The sequence below is a fragment of the Dromaius novaehollandiae genome, chromosome 20 (genome assembly GCF_036370855.1).
Source record: "Dromaius novaehollandiae isolate bDroNov1 chromosome 20, bDroNov1.hap1, whole genome shotgun sequence".
Lineage (NCBI taxonomy): Eukaryota > Metazoa > Chordata > Aves > Casuariiformes > Dromaiidae > Dromaius > Dromaius novaehollandiae.
Genome location: NC_088117.1, coordinates 13629591 through 13653234, shown reverse-complemented (window position 1 = coordinate 13653234; position 23644 = coordinate 13629591). Strand labels below are relative to the sequence as shown.

At 42.2% G+C, this 23644-nt stretch overlaps 1 protein-coding gene across 9 annotated transcripts in view; it reads left to right on the top strand.

The window, feature by feature from the left end:
* Positions 1 to 23644, top strand: part of MAPKAP1 (MAPK associated protein 1) — a 110054-nt gene that overhangs the window by 58307 nt on the left and 28103 nt on the right. For all 9 annotated transcript variants that reach the window (XR_010392418.1, XR_010392417.1, XR_010392416.1 and 6 more), the window contains one exon: positions 5243 to 5352. Coding sequence is in view for 4 of the 9 variants with exons in the window: in XM_064523994.1 (XP_064380064.1) it covers positions 5243 to 5352 (110 nt within the window). In the remaining 5 variants the exon portion in view is untranslated. The remainder of the gene's footprint in view (positions 1 to 5242; positions 5353 to 23644) is intronic.

The window sequence follows — 23644 nt, the reverse complement described above, 5'->3', positions numbered from 1 at the left end:
TTTTTGGAAACTGTCTGTTGTGGAAAGGAGTACTTTGTCCAATGTCAAACGCTGCATTCTCAAACAATCCTCTTTGATGTCGAATATGATTTGTCAGAAGGAGTCAGACAAAGCGCTGCATTGATGTAAATGCAGACTTTGTGAGATGGTGAAGTATACCTGAAAGACCTGAACGAAAGTTGCTTAGAATAAGTCTGTACTATCATTTAGGATTTTTTTTCTTGGAAATTTCATCATCACAACTTGACATGCTATGTCAGTGGTGTTTCTAGGAGTTGTAGCTCAGACGCCAGTTGGCATATAGATGAAGTTTGGCAATGCAGTTCCTCTGCTCAGTAGCACCTTTTTCTGTTTTAATGTTTTGTTTAAATTGCTTTGACTATTATGCATGTGTTTTTTTCAAAGTAGCACCACCATTATACCTGATAGATTAAGGTTCGAAACAAAGATTTAAAATATCAAGCCTTCATAGTACATTTACAAATTCAAAGCTTTGAAATGTGTATTTATTCAGCTAAAGAAGCACTCCCCAATAGGCCCGTTGCCACTTTTTAGATAGGTGCAGGTAATCTACAAAATATATTTTAGAATATTCATAAAATGCAAATTTAAGAAAACGTAGGTGCCTAAATTGAGAAGGTGGGCTCCTGGGAGGTAGGGAAAGGTAGGATCCCCGGGAAATGAGTCGGAGCAGAAAGGTAACTTGTTAGATTTCTAGTGTTAGATTACGGTAGTATCAAAATATAGATAATTAAGCCAAAGAGCACAAAAAGTTATCTAAGGCTAACTTTAGATGCACAAAAGCAATATTATTTAGACTCAGAATTAAAAATGAGGCTGGCATAGTCATTCTGATTCACATCATTATGCATTTTATCTAAAAAAAAAAAAAAAAAAAAAAAAAAAAAAAAATTACCCAGCTGAAGTTAAATACATTGTGTCAACTGGGATTTTTAGTCTTAACTTTGACTCTGTGCTGATCAAGTGCAAATCATTATTAGTCATTCGCAGGCACTTTCAGCCATGCCAGCCATTTTCTGCAGAGAGCTTTAAGTGCTCTAAATTCCACTTCGTTAAAAAAAAAAAAAAAAAAAAAAAGTTCCAGGTTGGAAAGACAGCTTTTGGAAAAGTTTTTCTCGTTCAGAACAGAAGCCTTTCATCTTCTCAGTGTCATTCTTTTCCTTTGCGTAAGCGGAGCCCGTGGAGAAGATGCTGCCGAGATCCCCGGCCCCTCCGAGCCCCCTCCCGCGTCCCCGGCCGCGAGCGCCGCAGCTCCTGCCTTTTCTGTTTGTTTTCTTTCTCCTCCTCTGAACCTTGCCACCCTGGCTCCAGCGCCGAGGCTGTAAAAGAAGATGGAAAGCCAAGTTACCTCAGAATGATCACTATCATTAACATTCACGGGTGGTTCACTTATCATTCCTGACTGCACAGACATGGCAGCCGTTATGAAACGTCCACAGGTGTAGCACGATGATACATATTACATTGTGCCACAATGGATTTATGTATTCTGTAACAAAAGAAAAGTGTAATGAAAAAATACAGAAGGTAATCCTTTATTCCTCTGCTGCACAATTTATCAGTAATGCCTGTGGATGATAAGTGCCAGGGATTTCCTTTGCTTGATTTAACCTTGTCACCCAGGTATGTTTTTGTAAAATGACACAAAATACAAGCTAAGGGATTTCTTTGGCTTCCAATTTGCAAGCAGCACTTCTAATTGATAAAATAGCGTATGTTTGCCCTGTTTTCTAGTGGGTTGACTTAAAATAAAAGTATTGCGTATTAGTAGAGTATGCTAGACCATATGTAATTTATAATCGTAATTAAGGATGTGCTGGGATGAGGTTCGGCCGGGGAAGTTCACGCGCGCTGTCGTACAGAGCATGACCGAGGAGCGGGCAAGGTGAGCTGGGACACGCGTGTCTTCCAGGAGAGCCCGGCTGTGCTGTTTGCCTGGGAGGGAGGTGGCTGTGGGTTGATGGCGTTTCAGGGGAGCATGTCCCAGCATGACGGAAGGATCTGCTCGGTCTGGGCTTCGGTCCACTCTCAGCTCGGATTTGTGGGTTTACGGAGTGCTCAGACGTCGCTGCTGAGGATCTGTGGTGCGTCGTTAGAGAAGAACGGCGTTGCGTGCTCATTTGCCCTCGCTCTGCTGCAGCCTGAGCAGCCCCGTGAACTCCGGCTGGCGTTGCAGACGCTCTTGGCTTCGTTCCAGAGCAAATAGCCCAAAGTTTACAAATGTGGGGTGCGCTTTACATTTCACTGCGCTTGCCAAAGTCTCGCTTACTGGATAGCACACTAAATATAGTAAAACACAGAGGTTTTTCTTATTTTGCTTTGATCAGTAAAATAAACTTTTAAAGATTGTTCTGGGATGAGATCCAGCTTCTGAGGCAAAGAATGGCTGTGGTTCAGCCATGGTTTAGTAACAGAGTGTCAGTAAAATTAGTTTGACAGTTCTCAGGCCAGCTGCTCAATAGAGAGAATTGACCAAGTTAGAGTGGACTGAAACACTAGCAGGATCAACAATGGCATGTGCTTTTTAACAGCTGAAGTGTCAAGAATTAAAAGGCAGTTTTCCATTTTTGGGAGGTTACAGAGATGTCTCAGTATTAGCAAACCCAAATTAGGGCATCGGCGTTGAGCTGCCGTCCGTTGTTTCGCCCTGGGCAGGAAGCGGGGCTCATCCGTCCTGGAGGCTGCAGGTCCTTGTTTGTGAGAAAACCCATTGGGAAGAAATTTTACATTTGAGGGGAAAAAAAGAAAGAAAAATGGTGACTCTAGTCTGTTTGGACATAGGTTTTTTTGTTTGTGTTTGTTTGTTTTTAAGGCTTTTATCTCCTTTCTTGGTTTTCCTTCAGCATTTTAAATTATTTTCGTATATTTTGGTTGCAGTGCTCTTGAAAACGTCTTTTTGTATTGCAGAATATTATATAAATTACTTGAAGGCACTGGATGCCTTTTGAAAAGTAAAGTTTTCACTTATCTCTGTTCTGTGTTGTTTTAGTGCTTTGAAAGCATTGCTTTTTTCTGTAGTGATTCATTGACAAACACCATAAAAATAGCTAAAAGGGAAAAAGTAGTTTCCTTTTTATAATTATAGTATAATGTAATGTTTTCTTTTTTTAGAAAAATGCACAAAACAGGTCAGTCAAGACTAGAACTATAATGGATTTGGGAGGCGAGGTGAATGAGAGAAGAAGTTGTCCCGCGTTACTTACGCACATTGCAGGCTCCTCTAACAGTTTGAGGAAGAGACTTGCTCGCCGGTAAAGGGACTCGAGGAAAGTCTCTGCTTATGGCGTGGCACTGGTCAGAGCCCCCAAATCTTGAGGCTGTTCTGAGGATAGAAATCTTACAGTTATGGAAATTGGTACTCCGTCGTGTGGAACAGCGTACTCAGTTCTGATCATTCCGTACTAAAAAACACATGGCAAAAACAGAGGTTGGGGAAGTAGATGCCTGAAAAGATTGGGAATATTTGGTTTGGAGATGAGTAAAACAGATGTGATAAATGGTCTAGAGCACATAAATTTGGGGCTTTCAGGCAGCTTCATTTTGCCAGGAACAAGGGGAAGTGAGAAGGAAATCCAGCGCGACTAGCCCGCGGTTCGGGAGGAGGAGACGTGGTTTTGTACCGTGGGGCTTGCAGAACGCTCTGCCGGGGGTGCAGAGCCCCCGGGCGACTCGGGTGAAGAGCCAGGGGACATTCTGCAAACAGATCTTTTATGTTACTTACAGTACAGTTACGGCAGCTATTTCTAGCTTTATGTGATGCACAAATGATACAGCCACATGCCGAGGGAACAGGCTTTGATCTGGGCAGATGCATCCTCTTGCCTGGGTTATTCCATAATTACCCGTTGCTGACATCTTGACCCTTTCTCTTCAGGCTCTTTTACCCACTGTGGGTGGGATGACGCTGAGCTGAATAACTTGGGGTAGGTAAGGCAGCTCTGTGCTTTCACAGTTAGGTAGAGCGGGGCAGTGCGTGTTTGCTGCTCTGATGTCTGCAAGAAGAGCACGCGTGACCTCCAGGAGTGCCGTGCCCGGCGTGCCCGCAGGCGTGTGCCTGGCCGTGCGCTGCCCGTAGCACGGCTGATGGCCGGGATTAGGTGTTCCTGCCTGCGAGGGCTTAAGGTGTCGTTTGTCCTTCTAGGCCGTTTCACAACATGGCAAGGGATGCCACATCCCAACTGATCCAACTCAGACTCTTCCCAGAGTGTGCGTCTTGCAGTGACATTTAACGTGGTTCTGTTTCTAATGATGTAACTGTGTTGCTTGGACTGCTCTTGAGTGCCAGTTGCTTTTAAAATATTCCAGCTGTGATATTTGTGTAGAACCGTACTCCCTGATTAAAATTCTCAGTTGCCAGATGAAAGCTCCTCCTCCTGTCTAAATAGCTCTGTGAAACAGTTTTTTCCGTGCGGTGCAGAGCTTTCCCCGTGGGTGCCCAGCAGCTCTGAAATGTCTGTGGTGACTGTCTGCAGTGACATCTACTGACATGAGCAGAGATTGACTGCAAGGTCTAAGGGGCAAAATTTACTGATATATTAATTCAGTATCTCTTTTATTATATTGTCACCTTCTCTGCTTCCCCAGTGATGCCACTTCCAATATCTGGCTGTCCGTATCTTCCGTAACCATCTCCTGCTGGTTTCAGTGCTTGCTCCAAGCACAGGGTTCTTCCATAGGCAGCAGCCAGGAGAACTGCCGTAACGATTCCTGTAAGATCCTGTGCTGATGTTCACAAAAATACGTCCAAAAAAGCTTGGTGTTTATGTTTAAAATAATGCTGTACATTAATATTGCTGAAAAGCTGCTGTTGCTCTGACTGTTCTTCTTGCACTTCTCCTTGATGATTTGTTAGATGTGTCACTGGGACATGTATGAAGGGGACATTGCAAGCTGTTTCTTTTCGTACGCCTTCTGAAACACTTAGTGATACTTAATAATTGGTATTTGAGGAGTTCCGTGTGTACATTTGCTCATTTTTGTTTTTTAATGACAAACTGGTCTAAATTAGGAAAATCCTTTCACACCTTGAATCATTTTCCTTTTTTCTTCGTTTCTGCCTTTCCAAGGGAGTTTTTTCAGTTTCTCTTCCTAACTTACTTTTACAACACAACTTTGTTCATTGCTATGTCTTAAAAGTACTTTGCTTGTAACTCTAATGAGAGTAGGAGTAAGCTGCCTGGTGATGACTGTTTCGTAACGTGCGTGTGCATCTGTCTTGCAGAAATGCTGCTCATGGATTCTCACTTATTCAAGTGGACAGTATGAAGGTCACCATGAAGGATATCTTACAAAAGGCCTTAAAGAGAAGGAAGGGATCACAAAGAGGCTCAGGTGGGTTATTTATTGTGTTCCGTAGAAGACAAAGTGTTTTTCTATGAGCATATTTTACATCTCTTTTTAACTGTTGGGAAGGATGCTGAATTTTTTTCGGTGTGTATTGTGATTTTCAGTCCCACTCGGAGGCAGTTCTATGCACAGGTTATGTTCTAGATACTAGCAAAAAGCAGACAGTGAAGGAGCTGCATAACATTTGCTGCCAAGCAATATATTCATTACTGCAAATATTTATTTATGATGATAAAGCCATTTACATTCAAGTCCAGCTAGTGGTAGTTTGAGATGAAGGGTAGAAGCACGGAAAGACCGGTCCTCGGTACAGTTCCTATGCTTTTAATTTTTGTAGGGCAATGGTGCTTAATATGATTTTAAATAATCTAAAGGATTAGTTCTTGTAGAGAAAAAATACTTACTTCCTGCAATATTGTTAAAATACTACTATTATATTAAAGACATATCAACATTTGAAAAAAAGAAAATGTACCATACTTTCATTATATACTACAGCAATGCTTTTCCAGGCTATAAATGTACATTCACGTACATATTATTTTTTTAAAAAGTACAAGGCTGAGATATCTTTTCAGCAACAAGAAATAATTATTGTGAGAAATTGCACTGAGTCTTGTCAGGCAACAAAAGAACTTTAATATAAACCTATCTATACACTAGGTAAAGATAAGCATCTTGTCTTTGTAAATGAATGAAACCTCCTTATATCGCCTTAGTTTTAACTATGTGAAAAGAAAATAAACCCTGTTCTGTTTAGAAAAAGTAGTTCAGTGCAGTTTTTAAACGAGTGTATAATCTGTCATGGATTTAATTAGCTATCTTCAGATGAAAGCTGAAGTTTTAATAAAAGTTAGAAGAGATAACACAGTGAAGGACACGGATGAGCTGTCTCAAGGCCATATTCCAAGGGAACGATAAGAGCTGTAAAAAATGGCAGAGGAGAGCAATTGAATGAAGCAATGAAAATCTGATTCTCGTAAAAAAAAAAAAAAAGAAAAAAAAAAGAAAAAGGAAAAAAAAAAGAAAAAAAAAAAAAGAGGGAGGGAGGGAGGGAGATGCTGGTAGGGGTGGTTGTAGATGAGACCCGCTAGCGTCTGCGAGCAATTTGGCTGCCTGCCAGGCGTCATTGTTCACCCCGGGCTGTGGCAGCTCAGTCCAGATGTGCCAACTGCACGTTGCGGCTTTTGCCAGCTGACTGCGCCGTTTGATAACCAGCTCTCTGGATGCCCATCACTGGCCGCAGAGATAGAATTAAATGATGATGATCTTCCCACAAGTTGGGAGAGGAAACAATGCATATAAATCTTGATTTCGTCTCAGCGTGAGAAGTCTTTATCCATCATCACTCATAATGAACAAGTCGTTAGCTGCGATGAATGGTGTTCTGTTTTTTTCAAACACCTCTTTTGTTCACTTTTTGGGTGACTTTTATTTATTTCCTGGGGTCAGATTTCTCTTCCCTGAAGGGAGATGGCTAAAGGATTCACTTAGCTTGATCTTTAAACTACTTTCCTCCTTCCGTGTAACAGATGTTACTCTTTGTCCTTTTGAAATTTGTTTTTGCTTTAATTTTGTTACTTTTATTCAGTAGTTTAGAAAAGGAATGGAACTGTCACTTATTCTTTCAGCTAATACATTAAGTTCTGCTGTCTTGGCACTCCTGCTCAGAAACCTCTGTAATAACAGTTTTTCACTAGGTATATAAGCATTTATATATTTTTCTGAATTTTTACATTATATAAGAAATCATTTACATTTACTTTACATGAATTATCCATGTGGCATCTCTCCTCTTTGGAAAGTGATCATCGTCCTTCCAATACAAGTCATAACTAAAATCTGATTTTTTCATTACTTATGTGTATTTACTTTTGAACATATAATCAGCTTTGTAGAACTAAAGTGCTACTTGCAAACTTCGATTTAAGCTTGTGTACAGGTATGTCCTGAATTAGGACCTGCAGCTGTAGGTTTCCTGCATTGGGAGTCATTGCTAGAAGAGTGATCACTCTAGGGAAAGCTTTTTGCTCTTTTTTTCCCAATGTTCCTGAATTTCATAAAATAAGTATTTTTTTAATTTTTAAAATGGTGAGTACACATAGTGCATTATTGAAATCATATAATACTGTCACATGGGTGAAGTGATGTCTAAGATTCGGTATGTATATATTAATATGGTAAATCATAAATTAAACTTTGTTATTCCAATTATTATTATGCCTCCCCTATCCAAAACTGTGACTCGTCAGTTAGCAGACTTTTTTTTTTCGGTCTTGCCTTTCATCTTTAAAATGGCACTGTATTGCAAAAAGTGCAGCTGTTTTCACAGAGGGATCCACTTGCTTGCACTGCCCTCTGGATCCGAAACAAGCCATTTACAGTCCCCCTATACTGCTGTTAGCAGAATGGGAGGAAAATGCTGCCTAAGATTAAAGGACAGCTAAAACTCAGAATGCTACCCGCTGGGCACAGATTGACTGGAGATGGAGTAGAAGAAGGTCTTGTCTTCATTCTTCATCTAACACCAGATTTTTCATTTTTAGAGTGAATATGCCTCTTATTTTCATTGGGAGATGCTCAGATAAATGGAATTTAAGATCAGACTATTAACACAGTACGGTTCTGTGCCTTTGTAGTTTAAGTCATTATCAAGCAGTGGATTAAGATGTCAAAGTTCTGAATAAAAGAGGATATAATTTAGGGAAAGCATTTCTTCTCATTCAGCAACACTTTCTTTTAAGTTAATTGCTCTATTAAAAAAAAAAAAAAAAAACCTAACCAAAAATAGACCTAACATGTTTACTTGAAGTATCTGTAATAGTTTAACCAAGTGGAATGCCTGTGAACTTTTCTGTACATTTTCTGTGTACCTACAGATCAATCTTCACAGGACAAATGAATTTATTATGTTTACAGTCTATGTTATTTTCAAGTGCTCATGTAAGAAATTGTTTTCTGAGCTGTTTTCACCACTGACTTTTATGATGTTTTTCAAATTGGCCCTGTATTTATGGGAGAATGCTAGCCTTGGCTGGTTGTTTCGGATGAGGAAGACATTGAAGAATTGTTGTTGCATGGTCTGGAAGTGGACATCCCACTATGACAAGAGCTAAGATACTAGACTAGTTTTCTCCAATCATTTTATTCAGCTAGTAATCTGCAGCTTACAAGTAGGTTTTTCAACAAGCTATCGAGTCCCAAGTTCCTGAAAATCCATATGCCTAGGTTACCTCTGTGAATCGATGACCTTCTGAGTTTCTCTGTTTTTGACTTTTGTTTAAAAATGCCATTACCTTCCTTGTAGCTACCAACCTTTACCTACCTTCTGAAGCATGAGACTGGTAATGACAGAGTTTGTTGTGACAAATGATAGCACAGAGTTCAGTTTTTAAAAGTTCTGTTTTAATATATGCACTGATGTTAATGTACAAATATATGTTGGGTGAACTTTTTCTGTACAAATATTACAAACGTATTTATTTCAAAAATCCCTTTTTTGAAAAGACTAAAGCTGGGTATGGCTTTTGACTGCAAATTAACTTCAAGTCAACAATAATTTGTTGTATGAAGATACAGGTCAGTAGGTTGTGATAGAAGTGGTTTATGACCTTATTTCATAAGAAGTATGAAAGAAATGGAAAAACATTTTAATTTTATTTAGCTCTACTTGGGTACTATGTTAAATTAAATTCTTGCAAACTATACAAGTTACTTTGCATTCTTTGCAGTTGTCCTTTCTTAGTGTCACACAACTTTTGCCTTGAAGGTATGGACATTTTTGGTATTGAAAGCTAATGATCATTTTTAAATAATGACCTTTGAGTAAATCAATGGGAAATGCAGGTGATAAAATCGTCTGTATGTGTTGTAATTGAGAGAACCACACCCCTTAAGTCATTTCATAAAGGTTGTAGTGAAGCGGTGTTTCGGGAACCTCACAAACAGTTCCACAATGGACAGCAGTAGGGGCTTAATGGGAATACTGGTCCCTTCTTGCCACATGCCCAAATAACAAACTGGAAGGAGAGTGTGCAAATGGTTGCAAGTTAGGGAAAAGCCTGTAACAAACAGTCAATGCTATGTGCTGGAGAAGATAAATCTGCAGAGGAAATTGTTGAGGCAGATGTTTAATTAGTTAGAGTAAGGCTGGATAAATCAGGATAGGAGCTGTCTATGGAAATATGCTGGTTTGCCTTGCTTTTCTAAAAGCTGCTTTCATTGTCTTTAGAAATAACTGTCCTTTTAGCTTAGGAAAGAAGCAACAAAAGCAGTCATATAACCTCTCTCCTATTGTAATGGATTTCCTTGTGTACACTCATAAAATAGAAAATGTAATTGATGTTTTCTTATGGTAATGAAAAATAGCCAAGTAGAATACTTTATCTTCAGTTTATTTAACCTATTGCGTGCTCGGAAGCATGTACTGCAAATGCGTGTTTTACATGTGAGCTGGAAATAAAATGCTCTTGGTTATGGAATGAGCTCCCACAGGAGGTTGGTCTGATCCAGCGATGAACCACCTTGATGGGGACTTAGTGAAATCTTTCATTTAAGAGAGTTTTCTCCAAAAAAAAAAAAGGGGGGGGGGGAGGGAGGAAAGCAGGATGGTGAAGGAAGAGATGAAGGCTAGAGCCATATTGTAACAAAAACATTCCACAGTAGTAGAGAAGAGCTGAAGGCCCCGTTAAGTTCGGTAGGGACTTTGTTAGGATATTAAATTTACCTGGACAGTGCTTAGGTGTTACAGTAATGGCAGTGGAGAGACCCCTAATATATGCAGATAATGTAAGATTTGCTATGTATAAACTTGCTCTGTGTAGAGTTCTTTAAAAATGGTTTTGGAAACCGTGGGCAGTCCAGCAGCTGATGGTCTAAAATGTGGCAGATCTGAAAGGGAACTACATACTTGAAAGCAAGAGCATAAGAACTTCTTCTTCTTCCTACACTTGTCAGTGAAAATGTCAGATATGGGGCTGTCTGGATTTTGGACAGATACAACAATGGAGTCTTGAAATGCTTTTTAGAAAGTGAAATTTGGCTGTTTTAATACTAAATATAATTATACTCCCTAGAAATCAGTAAGAGTCTTAATGTTAATTTCAAGAAGGAGCAGACTTTAGGCATGCTTTCAATACCCCAGGCTCATGTTTTGCAGAGCAAGTCCTGGAAGAAGTACAGATAGCATTGTGTAAATGTAAAATACCATTATCAATGTATCTGTTAATTTACGCTACTGCTAAACCATTTTCCTAGACAATCAATCTAGTGTTTATTTCTGCTGGTCCCATTTTTACCAATACTTACATGTTATCCAGTTAGCCAGTAAGGCTTACTCTAAGAATTTGGGTTATGGTAGACATACGTTTTAAAATCCTTCCCTCCAGAAAGGTGCTCAGTTTCACCAAAGAAAGAGTAGTTGTTCCAAGACGAAATGCAGAGACCCTTGTATTCAGATACCGTAGCGCAGCTGAGTCTTGGTCTGACAGCATCCCGCGAGTTGCAGTAGACGAGTAGATCTTATCAGCCTTTCTGTGTCTGGACTAAAGCCTGCTTTCAGTATTTTCTATGAAGTATGTTTGCATGGCTTACTATTTTAAGAACATAGGAAAGATGATGACTTTGTTCTTCATACTTTGTGTATCTTGATGCCGTGGTAATTCTCTAATTAAATGCGTGCAGAAGTTGTATGTACACGTGAAAGCTATCTTCATCTTCCTCTCCTTTTTCAACTATCCCATTCCTTTTGCTCTTCCACAGATGTGTTCTCTGCGATGCCAGTTGGCCTTTCCTCCAGAGCTTAACTGTAAAGCAAATAAGAATGCAGAGAGAATATGTACAGAGGGTTTGTTTTCAGACAAATTAAGCATCGATGTCAGTATATAAAAACTGAATGTTCTTAGAAGGAAATGAGAGACAAAACTAAACAATGTAAAATGCCGAAACATTAGAAAAACCCTGCCTGTTTCTGATCCATGTCAGCTTCTCTTCATTTGAAATTTCATGTGAACAGAGAAGCCTTGTCTGATTAATCTTGTCTGATTTTAAGTAGAAATTCTTTGCAAGATGAACATGCTACTGATTATTATTTAATAGCTGCTTCAAACTGTAAACATCCCTAAACCAGGAATACTCAATCCTTTTAAGAACAAAATGCTATACAAGTTTAATTGTTATAAACAATATCTTCTGCCAACATTTCACAGACATGACCTGTATTTTCCGTAGGTTAGAGTGAGAATTATTAGCTTAGTATTCTGTTCGGTTTGGAGAAAGACTAATGCTTTTTTCTATAAATGAAAACAGCTGCTTTACAATAACATTCAACTCCCCAACAGCTGTCAACTATTTCTTTTTACATTCTTTAAAATGTGTTAAGTGACCAAAAATAGTCTAAAATAATCTTACTAATCTGGATAAGTATATTATCTCACTGCCACAGGAAACTGAATAATAAGGAAAGGGAAAAAAATCAAGAAACAGAGATAGAACATAAAAATAAAAGCCTCCATATCATATTTTAGTCTGTACTATGGAACCAAAGGAATTATAGTTTTAAAGGCCTATTAAAATAATCTGTTCCATCACCCAGGTAACTTAGAGCTGTGGCGAATGGTACAATCTATTAATGCATGTTCTGTAATGGTTTATTATTTTTGTATGTAGATTTTTTCACACAAAGCTATTAAGTTATCTTTCAGAAATTTGAGAACAGTAGTTCAAAGTAAAGAATTCTGATAAATAAATGTGGCTTATCTTTAATTCAAAAAGCAACTTAAAAAGATCCAAATTTTATTTGAAAATGCACTTTATAACGTATCAGTTTCAGCACCACTTTTAATGGCAAACTTAATGTCTAAAACATGCTTTTGAAACTGTTTGTAAACAAATTTTATTCAAAACTTACATGGGAGATAAGCAAAAACTGTAATACTATTTGTATGAAAAAGCACTTATTGTCAAGCATTCTGCCAGGCCCAAGGGAAATTGCAAGGATGCAGTAAAACTGAAGGTTTTCATTTAAACTTGTCCCATGACTTTCCTATTTCTGGAGTATTTCAGCAGTTACGTTTGTAAATACTTGGTGCTGATGCTGTGCTGCCGTATTCGATTTGTCTTGTTCCTCCCCGCCTCGGATGCTAAGGAGAACTGGCACGCTCCGAAGTGCTGGGAAGGGGCCGAGCAGCTTTGTGTCACCGCGGCCTGGAAGGGAGAAAGCGAGCACATCAGAGAGGAGGAGAATTGGGAATGAAGTGGTGGCTGCGGGGAGAGAGAGAGAGGATAGCTGGCAGCGAAGAGAAAGGGAAGGAGCAATTTATAACACGCGTACCCCTTTGCAGAAGAGATTGTCTTCAGTTCTGAGGGCATATATATTTTGGTGTGGTTCTCGATGAATCTGGTATCTAAAGCACAAGATCGGCGTCTTGTAAAACTACATCTTAGACTTTGAATACCGAATCTGTTTCCTGCAATGTACACATCTCGATTTTAATTTCTGAATTATCAAAAGTTAGGTCTTTCAGGAAATATAAGGCTGTCACTTTTAAAAGTATCCCTAGTAATCTCAGAGTACAACTCTTCTGAAGTTTCTTGATAGGTTAAACTCCTTGCAATCTCGTGTTGTTTGCCTTTAAATTACTATTAGCATTAATGAAAATTTCTTGTTATTCTCTGTAAATCAATGCTTTTCTGACAACAGAGGACTAAGACTAACGCTGGCCTGCGGCGGTTGCTGGCAGGTGCCCCGCAAGCCCGTGCTGGGGGGAGAGTGCCGCTGGGTGCTGCCGCGGGAGGAACGGTCCCCTCCCTGCCGCCCTGTTTTGCCGTAGCGTATGGTGGGGATGGTCAGAAGGGAAGTGCTTTGAAGAGGCAGTGTTAGAAAGCAGCAGGAGGGGGAAAACTACTGAGTTGGAGATTTTAAGGCAGGAAAGAACCATTAGCTCTGAACTCCTTCCTATCGCTGCCCGGCAGATCTCACCCAGTCATCTTGCGCTGCGACCTCCGCACGGGGTACCCGGCCGAGTCGCACCTTCTGGGAGGGTGGGTGGTGGGGGGGGGGTCTGGGAATGCAGAGTCCAACTCTTTATTTGTTCCTGCTAAAAAAAAAAATGCTCTGGATCATCTGCTTCAGCATCCAGCTCCAGTTCTGCGCTGGCTTCAACGCGTGCGTGCTGGGGGGCCCTGAGCACAGCGGAGCAACCTGAGAGAGATGGGGGAACGGGGAACAAAAAGAGATGGCTGGAAAGGTATATGAGAAAGGAGAATTAGCAAGATTTAAAAAAAAACACGTAAAACCACAGCCCTGTGATTAAAACATTTTTAAGAGATGAACCATGATTAGAATGGACTGTCACTTAAAGTTGATATTATTGTTGAATGGTGGTAACTGAGGAATTTAAAATTTTTACGTAAATAAGTCGAAGTAGATTATGCGTATGTTTGCAATGACTTTTAAAGAGATCGAAGCCCCGGAGTCTGTGGCAGTGAAAAGCGGATTGATTTGGATTTCCCTGCATTTACATGTGTGTGTTTCTGCTTCACGGGCAGTTTGGAGTTTCTGTGGTCTTCAGTGCTTTGTTTTGGATGGTTATAGCATCCCTGAAGAGTTGTCTGTCCTCAGTTATGAATACCTTTATTTAGGAATTCTCTGTTTTTCTTTGCGTGAAGCTGTTTATATTAGAAGGGTTTAAATTAAAAGAATGTCAGTATTTGTAGATGCTTGGTGAGGCTGTCTCCTGCTCCTGCTCGTGTTTCACTGAGGAGGAAAGGTGGCAGAAGAACCGCGGAGCCGTCGCGCCGTCCCGACGCTCTGCCCCGGAGCAAGGCGCTCTGCCTGGCCGCGGCGGGCTCAGCCGCCTGCCAGCACCCCGTTCCCACGCGGTCGGGGGGTTGTGCGCGTCTGACGTTTCTTTGGCCTCTGCCGTGATGTGTGTGTTAGGGTTGCTTGGTATTTATTTAGCCAAATACCTTCCTAGGGTTGCTGTTCTGGGAGGGTAAACGCTCCTTTGCTGCAGACGGTGGGGTAGAGGCTCCTTGACATGATTTCCTGTCGCCTGCAAGCCTCATCTCTGTTTGGCAAAGGCTATAATTTATTTTATATATTTATTTAAATTCAGCAAGCCCTTTCTCGCCAGCCTGCGGGTGCTGGCCAGGCGCTGGCAGGGCTGGGTGACGGGGACGCGAGCGCCTGGGGAGCAGCTCACCGCGAGCAAAGTTTGTGGGTAGTTTGTCAGAACAGGAATAGCTCGTTAGTGCTGGGTATTTAGACTGATGGGACTCTGCACGTCAGCCAGGACTGCCGATGAAAATTTTTCATGTCTGGACTCTGAAATGAATGTGAAGGATTGAAATGAGTCAATTTTAGAACTGTTGGTATTGAAATCTTACATTTATTGGTTTTTCTGGACTGGTAATAAAGCTGGAATTTATGTGACCTTTTAAATTCTATAGTTCGGTGTTTGTGTGATAGAGACTCTTTGTTTATGTTATACAGTCTGGTGAGAGGAGATGCTCTCGATGTACCTGGTACAGGCACGGGACCATCTCCTGCCTGCCGGCTCTCGTGGAGCCTGACACGCGCCCGCCTGGGTGGCTGGATTACCCCGCGCTGCAGCACTGTTGCTTGCACCTCTGCACCCGGCGGAGGACACCCTCCTGGCTTTGTAATCCCAGCCAGTGGTGTAGAGACCTCATGTTGATGTACATCTCCAGTAACCATCCGAGCTTGGATTACAGGATGTTCCTATTAGTGCTGTCTTTTAGGCAGCAGGCTGAGGAGGGGGCTTAGTGTCTGCTAGCCGTAACGTAGACCTCCCTGCCAGTGTCCCGTGCAGCTGATTGCCTTGACATTTTTTCCTAAATTTGTGATTTAAAAAAAAGTTTTCTGGATAATGTATTTCTGCCATAGGTACATTACATTATAGATCAAACATAAGGATTTCTTACTCCTTTCAGCTTTTTTTAGGGGTACATATTGCTAATGTAGAAAGGAAAAAAGTCTGTAACAGCAAATAAATAAAATACTTCTGTTAATATGCTGCTAATACCACTTTGCTGCTAGTTATAGTGCATGCTTTCTTGTCTACAAGAGCAACACACAAATGAAGTGTGGTTGTTTCTTTTTAAGGGGATTTTGACTAAATTCTTTAATTTCACTGGCTGTCAGGGTAGCGTTAAGTAAAATGGGTTTGAACTGCTGTAGTTTTTGTGTACTGGACTAGATGTCAGAAACCTTTGCCATCACTGGAAATTCTGTCACTCTGGATTTACTATCTGTTTCCCACAGCTGAATTCTTAAGCAGTGTGATTTAACACCTTGGCTCTCCATCAGCCAGTCCTGGCATTTATTTGAATGCATTACACCACTGGTTTCCATAAACTATTTTACAATTGTTTCAAATAAATGACTGTTTATTTCTACAAAAACCATCTGTATTTCTGTGGAGAGCAGCAGATAACTGTATGTAAAATTTGGTAATGTCACAACAGTGCAAGTTAAGAAAAACAGATTGGACTAAAAAAAAGTCTCATGCTTGTTAAAGGTTTGTTTTCACTGTTTAAATATCATTATTTATTAAGCAATATTTGCATTTTTAATGATAAAATCTTTATTCCACTTCGGAGGTGTTGAGGGGCTTTGGGGATTTTTAAAGGATAAACAGATTTAAGATGTCCTCGTAGCAGTAGGATTTGAGATATAAACATTCTGGCTTTTCAACTATTTCCTCTCAAACTGTTTACATATTTTCTGTTGTTTTATTGTCATTGCCAAACACACAATGAAATCCTTGCCCCTTCTGTCATGTACTAGGAAAAATTCTGCAGCAGAAGGCCTGAGACCTTAGTTTCTGTGTTTTTAACAGTTAGTGGTGCCTTTCCTTCTTCAGGTCTTTTGTTTATATTCTTTGTTCAATATTCATCTTGCAACCAAAGGTCAGTATCTCGCCCTGATGGGAAACCCAGGCTTCCCTGCACCTCTAGAGAGCTGTGTTCCAGCGAAGGCCTTCCAGAAGATGATGGCACGGCTCAGACTGTGTATTCCCAGTCAGTATTGGATGAATATCCAGACTGAACTGTTCTCCTTCTTCCATATGCTGTGCATGTGCTGGCAGAATGAAAGCTGGAATCCGTAGCCTAATACTTAGCACGACTGATACATTTTGCCAAATTATTTGAAATGATAGAAATACATAAACTCTCTTCTTTTTATGGCCTTGTAATAGTGGTAACATATTTCCAGCAAATGTTTTCTATAGCAATAGTAAAAAAAATGGTAACAAGAAAAATAAATATAGTTTAAACTCAAAAGAAATCACACTTTCAAAACCTATGGTTCGAGCAAGAAAACAGTCAATCATATATACTTGCAAAAGAAGAATCTTAAAATGGGAAAATGCCATGGACATCAACATTAAATGTTTATCAACTGCTTTCTTTTGACTGCTTTCCTGTCTTGCCCCAGTACCTGGGTAGGACCCAAAGCATAGCTCCTGTCTACTGTTTGCCTGGAATCTACTGCCTTGACTCTTAGGGGGCGGCAGCCAAAGTGTCCTTAAATTTTAATTTTTCCTATGTTTTTGTGGAATTACAACCGCGCAGGCACAGAACGCGTGAGATGCTGCGTGGCTGGCGCTGCTGCGGAGGCGCGTGTGGTCTTGCGCTTTCCTCCCGGGTAGCGCGGGCTGGGGTGACGCGCTCCTCCATCGTGCCGGGGCCGTGCCGCCCCTCCTCTTCCCCAGCGCAGTGAAGCTTGCTGTCGAAGGAGCGCAGCAGACAGAGGCTTTGTGAGAGAAGTAGACAGGAAGGAAAAAGGGGACATCTTCATCTTTTCGGAGTGTGTGTGTCTGAGTGTCGCAGGTTTCAGTGAAGGCGGAGCGCCTTGGGATGGGACTGGGACTGGTCCTGCAGGGACAGGGAAATCCCCCAACAGCAACGTAAAAACTCTTAGAATCGTTTAGGGTTTGTGGGCCAAGAAATGATGTCCTTCCCCATCGTAGACTTTCTGGCGGTCTCAAAGGTGCTGGCATTGCACTGGCTGACTCACTGGGGACGTGTCTGTCTGTTGTAACACTGGACGAGTTTTAGTACTGCTGTAATACAGCAGCGTATTCGCCTTCCTACTCCAGGCCTCAGCAGATTCCAGCGTTACAGAGGCTGAAGATGTTCTCGTGCCAGAGCATTGCTGTAGGGAGAAGCTGTCTGAGGAGACGTGCCAGCAGAATAAGTTTGAAAACAAATCCACAAACAATAACAAATCGCCATGACCAGATAGTGGTCGCTGAGAGTTTTGGAAGAGCTCGGATATGAAAATGCTGAGCTATTAAATATGATGTATAATAATACACTGCTCCTACCAGCTTCTCTCTCAGAGGTGTGGAAGGTGGCAAATATCACCCCTATTTTTGGAAAGAGCTCAAGGAGAGACAAGTGTATCTTGACTTCTTTACTAGGCAAACTGTAAAACTGTAAAATGAAATTGTTGCAAAGAGTGGAATTAATAGATGACATATGGGCAAATATGATATACTGAGGAAAAAAACTGGCAGCGGTTTTGTAGAGGAAGTGCTTCAGAAACCTGTGAGCAGTCTTTGAAGAAGTCAGAGACCCTCTGAATAAGGATGATGTCTTTTATATAGTAGGCGTCGACTTCCAAAAAGATTTGACAAAGGCTCATAAAGCAATTAAGCTGTCACAGGATGAGAAGGAGGATCCTCACATGGATTAATAATTGATTAAAAGACAGGAAACAAAGAATAGGAATAATGGCCCTCCGTTATTAGTAACTAGGTTACTGGTGGAGTTCCAGCGGAATTGGTAGAACCTGCATTGTTCGCTGATGTGTGGCGTGGAAAAGGAGGTGACTGCTGATGTGACAAAATGTGCTGTTGATACAAAGGAAGTAAGAATAGTACAAATAAAAGCTGCCTGTGAAGTGCTGCAGAAGTATCTCACAATGCTGAGTGACAGGACAATAAAACGGGAGAGGGAATTCAGTGTCAATGAGTGCAAAATAATGTATATGGTGAAAAGCAACTAACTATAGGTATACAATGATGGGCTCTAATTACCTTCTATCAGTCAAGAAAAGGATCTTGGAGTCGTGGATAGTTCTCTGAACACTTCGGCTCAGTGCTTAGGAGCAGTCAGAAAGACAAATTGAAATTAGAAACTAGGAAAGGAATAGAGAACAAAACAGAAAGCATTATTATACCACTGCATAAATCATGATATGCCCACATGTCAATTGTTACACTTTATCTCAGAAAGGATATTATAGAACTAAAAAGATACAGAAATGGATGAGTGTGAAAATGGATCAGACATGTGAAATGAGGAGTAGATGCCAAGTGGAGTAGGTCTTTTCTAGTTTGGAAAAGACATGACTGGGATGAAAGAGAAGTCTATGAAGTGTATGTGGTAGAAATGTAAATAGGGGCAGCGTTTTCTCTGTTCTTCGTAAAACAAGAACAACCTGGAACCAGAAGATGCGGGTAGGCAATGATTTTGAAACAAAAGGGGGTTCACTTTCTCACACGGTGCAATAAATTGTGGAACTCATTGCCTTAGAATAGTATGGAAATTGGAAATACAGGGGTTCAGAAGTGCTTTAGACAAACACAGGCAATAAAGGGAGCAGAAGCAGTGGAGAAAGCACGGCCGGAGCTGGGGCTTTTGTGCGAATTGCAGGAGCTCGGGAGAGCAAGGCAAAGGCGAGGGGTAGGCAGTGAGGTGCGTTGCGGAGACTAATGCTGTAGAAAGACAGTTTTAAACCAGTTTTTTTTTGTTTATACTGATCTTCTTAATTTAGTTAAGGTTTGACAGCTCCACAAAGATTCAAATACTGAGCTAAATCTTTATGTAATCCCCATTTTACACTATCAACTTGTTTGCAGATTGAAGTGGGTTTTGTTTGGTGCTTTTTGTTTAAAGCCTTTTTTTTCTTTTGGAGCGTTAGCGTTTGTTTATTGTGCGGATTCACCCCCTGACCATGGTATTCTTCATTGCTATTGAAAGTTAATGGGGGAAAAATTGCATTCCAAACATTTGAACCTGGAGTAGCCATGGCTGAACTTAGTTGATCTCTGGTGATCGGTTCAATTTAGTTACGATTTTTAGCCATTAGGCTGGGGCTGAATGATGGTGATTTGGTTGAGGCCAAATGTCTGTAGAAAATTGGCTGTTTGATAAGAGCCCTGTTATCAGAGGGGGATACTTTCTCATTTACATTTAGATGAGTATTGATTATTTATTTACTCAGAGAAGTGAGATTCGTTCCCAATCTTATCTCTCTCGTCTCTGCTTGTCAGCAGAAAGAGAGATAGAGCTCCTGACATCAGCCCAAGATAACAGCACTTTGTAGTGAAGATAAAAGTTGGAATGGGCCTTTTTCTAGTCTTGACTGAAAGGATAAGTTTTAAAAATTAGAACTGATGGGTCATGCTTTCAAAACCCCATTCTGAAGGCTTTGCAGCTTAAATGGACAGCAGAATTGGTTTGTTGCTATGCGGATGGCCATTCCCCTTTTGCAGGAGAATTGTTTAATTTGATTATGCTGTGTGATGCTCCCTGGGCCCCATTTATATTGTGCCACAGGAAAACAACGTTAGGGAGTGGGTTTGTTTTGGGGTTAGTTTTCTTGTTTATTTTTAATTCCTGATCAACCTTCCTCTGTTCTAAGGGGTATCTTGAAATACTAAAGTGCAGTAGGCATCCGTAAGCAGAAACCAGCCAGTACTGGCGCGGATGGCTGCGTGGGCTTTGTAACGGCAAGGGGTGCGCGTTGCTGAAAAGCACGTTGCGTGGGGGCGCGTGGGCTCGTGCATCGGGTCGAGACGTGCAGCGCAGGGCGCGGGAAGGGAGCAGCCGTGTGTCTCAGCCGAAGCTAGCCCGCTTCCCCAGCAGCTGGTCGCCTGTCAGCGTACGAAAAATCCCCCGGAGAGAAGCTGCTGTGGCAGCGTGCGCTGCTGCTGGCAGCACTCGCAGTACGCGGTTCAGGCGTTCGCTCTTCCTTGCAGGGTGTTTTACCAGCAGCGTGGTCCAAGAAGCGGGAACGTCGGTCTGCCCGAGGCAGCTCGGCCACCACGTCTGCTGGGAAGGGCCCAGCTTCCACGGCCCCTGCTAGCGCTCAGCCCAGGGTCTGCCCGCCCCGAGCGAGGGGCGTCCAGCGCGTGAGCAAAAAGGGGTTGCTCCATGGCATAACCGCGTCTATTGGGTCAATTTTGGCCATTTTGCACTGCTGTTTTGGTTCGTTCCTTCCTCTCTGGATGCAAGAACGTGTTTTTCCAAGGCCTGCTTGATTTGCCCCGTCGCCGGTTTCTCTCCCTCCAAGCGTTTGTGATGAGAACAGAACTGGAGTAGGGATTTTTATTCCTTGGTTTTGTCTTCTGGGTATTTTGCCCCGGTAACTTCCATTTTAACATACCGGCTTCTAGCTTGATGGTGGAACACGACACGAATGACGCAGTCCGCCCGCTTGCTCGGGCGAGCGGTGCTGGCCGCGGCCCCGGCTGCGGTGGGGTCCGTCCTTGCAGGCGGGCAGAGGAGCCCCGGGGCCGGGAGCTCCCGTAAAATCCAGCTTTGGTATTGCCACTCGGAATTTCGTTGGGATTCGCGGAGCAGTGCTCTGTTAGGGTACCACTAAATCGCATAGTGTTTCTGCTATAATTACATCATCTGAACTTGAGAGAATCCGACAGTAAAACTCCTCCACAGAATTACCCTAATATTTTTCATCTGTTGTGAAGTAAAGGTCATGTGAATGTGTACAGATATTTTAAATATATTATTTGAGTAGATCTAAAAATCCATTTGCACATTTTAATGAATTCCACAATATTCTCTATTTTAAAGGAGTTATTCCTACAAAACTTGCCCCAATTTCTAGGCTTTTGTTCTGTTTGTTAGTTTATTGACAGGTGGTTAATACAATCTGGCCGCAAACTGGGTAAAAACAGTGTTGGTGATTTACGTGATCACAGAATTCTCAAGTTGCTTCAGACAAAAATCCAATTTTTTATATTGGCGTGGTTGTGGTAAAGGTTATGATCACCAACAGCTTTCTGCAGGGTGGCAGCAAATGTATGAAGTGGAATGAGAATAGTTTCTGAGATATTTCATTTTCTCCTTTTAAACGGCTCTGGCTGATGGAGCCCGGGATCGCAAGGGGAGGATGGAGCACTGCTGAGCACCCCCTCGTAGCCTGGTCCCCATGTTGCTGTGTGTGTGATTCGGCAGTAATTGTAAGGCGTTTGTACCATTTATGTCTGTCTTTTTACCTAATCTCACTGTCTCGAAAAATTAAGAGGCAACCGCATCTCTCCCGCTCGCTGGAGGCTGCTTCCCCTGCAGTGTTTCATGCAGCATTAAGCAAACGGAAGAAAACCGCATCAGTAGGAATGGCTTCGTGGGGTGGGTGGTGGTGTGATACTTAAAAGTGCATTTTGTGAAATGGCTTTGCTCAGCTCGTAACACAAGTATTTTGGGAGCCCGAGAGGCCGCCCGTGCAGAGGGGCAGTGAGGCTGGGGGGGGCACGAAGGGGAGTGGGGGTTTGGGCCAAGGGACGCAGGGGCTGAGGGCAGCGGCTGCCTGCCGCCGGGGCGGGGGTCTGTAGGCCCTTGCTGAGGGCGAGGGGCTTCGTCTGTGTCAAAGCGTTCGGAGTTGCATGTTCGGTAGGAGAACACCAATAACGCCGAAATTCAGATCAGAACCAGCAATCCTGCAGGCTTCGTCCTTCCTGGATGTAACTTAGCGTTTGGATGTTGGCCGGGAAGTGCTGAGAAGTATTTCCTACGAGCAGACAAAGCAAGTCGGTTTTGCTGTCCCTGCTTCCGTTGTCCTTACAAGTTTCTAAGCCTGCAGCAGTTTTTAAATACAAATGGATTTATTACTTTGATGCTCTTTTATAATTCGGTATATTTTGCTTCGACCTGCCTAGCCAGGCCTCTCTCCTGTATTTCAGATTTTGAATCGCATTTGCAGCGGCTGAGAGGGGAGGAAAGCCGGTGCTGTGCGTGTGCAGGGCTTTTTGCAGTTTGTGCTTCTGGGAGAGGTCTGCCGTTCCTGGCAGCGCAGCCGCTTTTGCAGACGCTCGGCGGCAGCTCCGTGTGCAGCCGCTGCCCGCGCCGGGCACGAAGGCAGGAGCTGCGCTTCCTCCCGCGGCCTGCGACGAGCCGGCTCTAGCTGCTCTCAAAGTCACCGGGAAGAAGGAAACTCCATTTTACGGAAAATAATGTTCTTCTGCAGGAGCAGGACGCGCTCGGAGCGTGCGGCGTGCTCTTCACATGACTTCTGGGGAAACGAAATGAGAAGCTGTAATTGAAAGTCTGCTGTAGTAAATTTAAAATTAATTGGCTAACAAATTCCATCTCTTAGGCATGCCATCTGAGGCTAAAATACTTAATTTTTTTTATGTTTTAAATATTTCATCATATACTATCATGATTCAAAGTCAGGCAAGCATTCAGAAATATTTTAAATACTAATAAAGAAGGAATAGATTTCATCATTTCAGTTCTAGCTATTTGTTATATTAGGACCTGTTTAAAGATGCTTTGTATTACTTAAAATTTTTGAGGTGTTTATTAGCCTAATAGGCCAAGGGCTTTTACAGTGCCCTGGGGAAACGGGGTGTTCCTGGTGGCTTCGGGCCCGGCCGGGCTCGCGCGCTGGGGACCTGCGCCCCGGAGCAGGGCGCGGAAGCGGTTCCCTTTGCTCTAGCAGAACAATTATAATAACAATTTTTAATACATTTTCTGTAGTTGGAAGTCAAGTTTTGCAAGTACTATCATCTTTCCTTCGGTGATTAAGTTGCAGAAAAAGAGGGATAGACGCCTGAATCTTGAAAAAAATATATAGATAAATGAAACACCTTTGAAAGTAATTCGTTTGAAGTAACAGCATCTGTACACGTTTGTATCTGATTCAGTTCTATGAGGTGTATTTCTTTCATATTCAGCAGATGTAATGTTAGCAGTATAGAGATCTCTGGAAAAAGATCAAATTCGTACATCGATGACCCGTTGTGCTTCCTGCAGCTGCTGAGTGCCCAGGCGATACCGACTGCCGTCTAGCAGCAGACCTGCTCCCTAGAGCGGGGCACCTCTGCTCCCGGATCAGTCTGCCGCTGTAGCTCCAGCGCAGCTGGTGCCTGTCACCGCTGCCGGGGCCTGAGGAGCTCCTCAGCTCCCACGCCTGGGCAGTGCGGCCTTTTAAGAAATACGCTGCTGGCCGAAGTAGAAATAGCCAAATCAAATATCACAGAGCGGAATTTCTTGACAA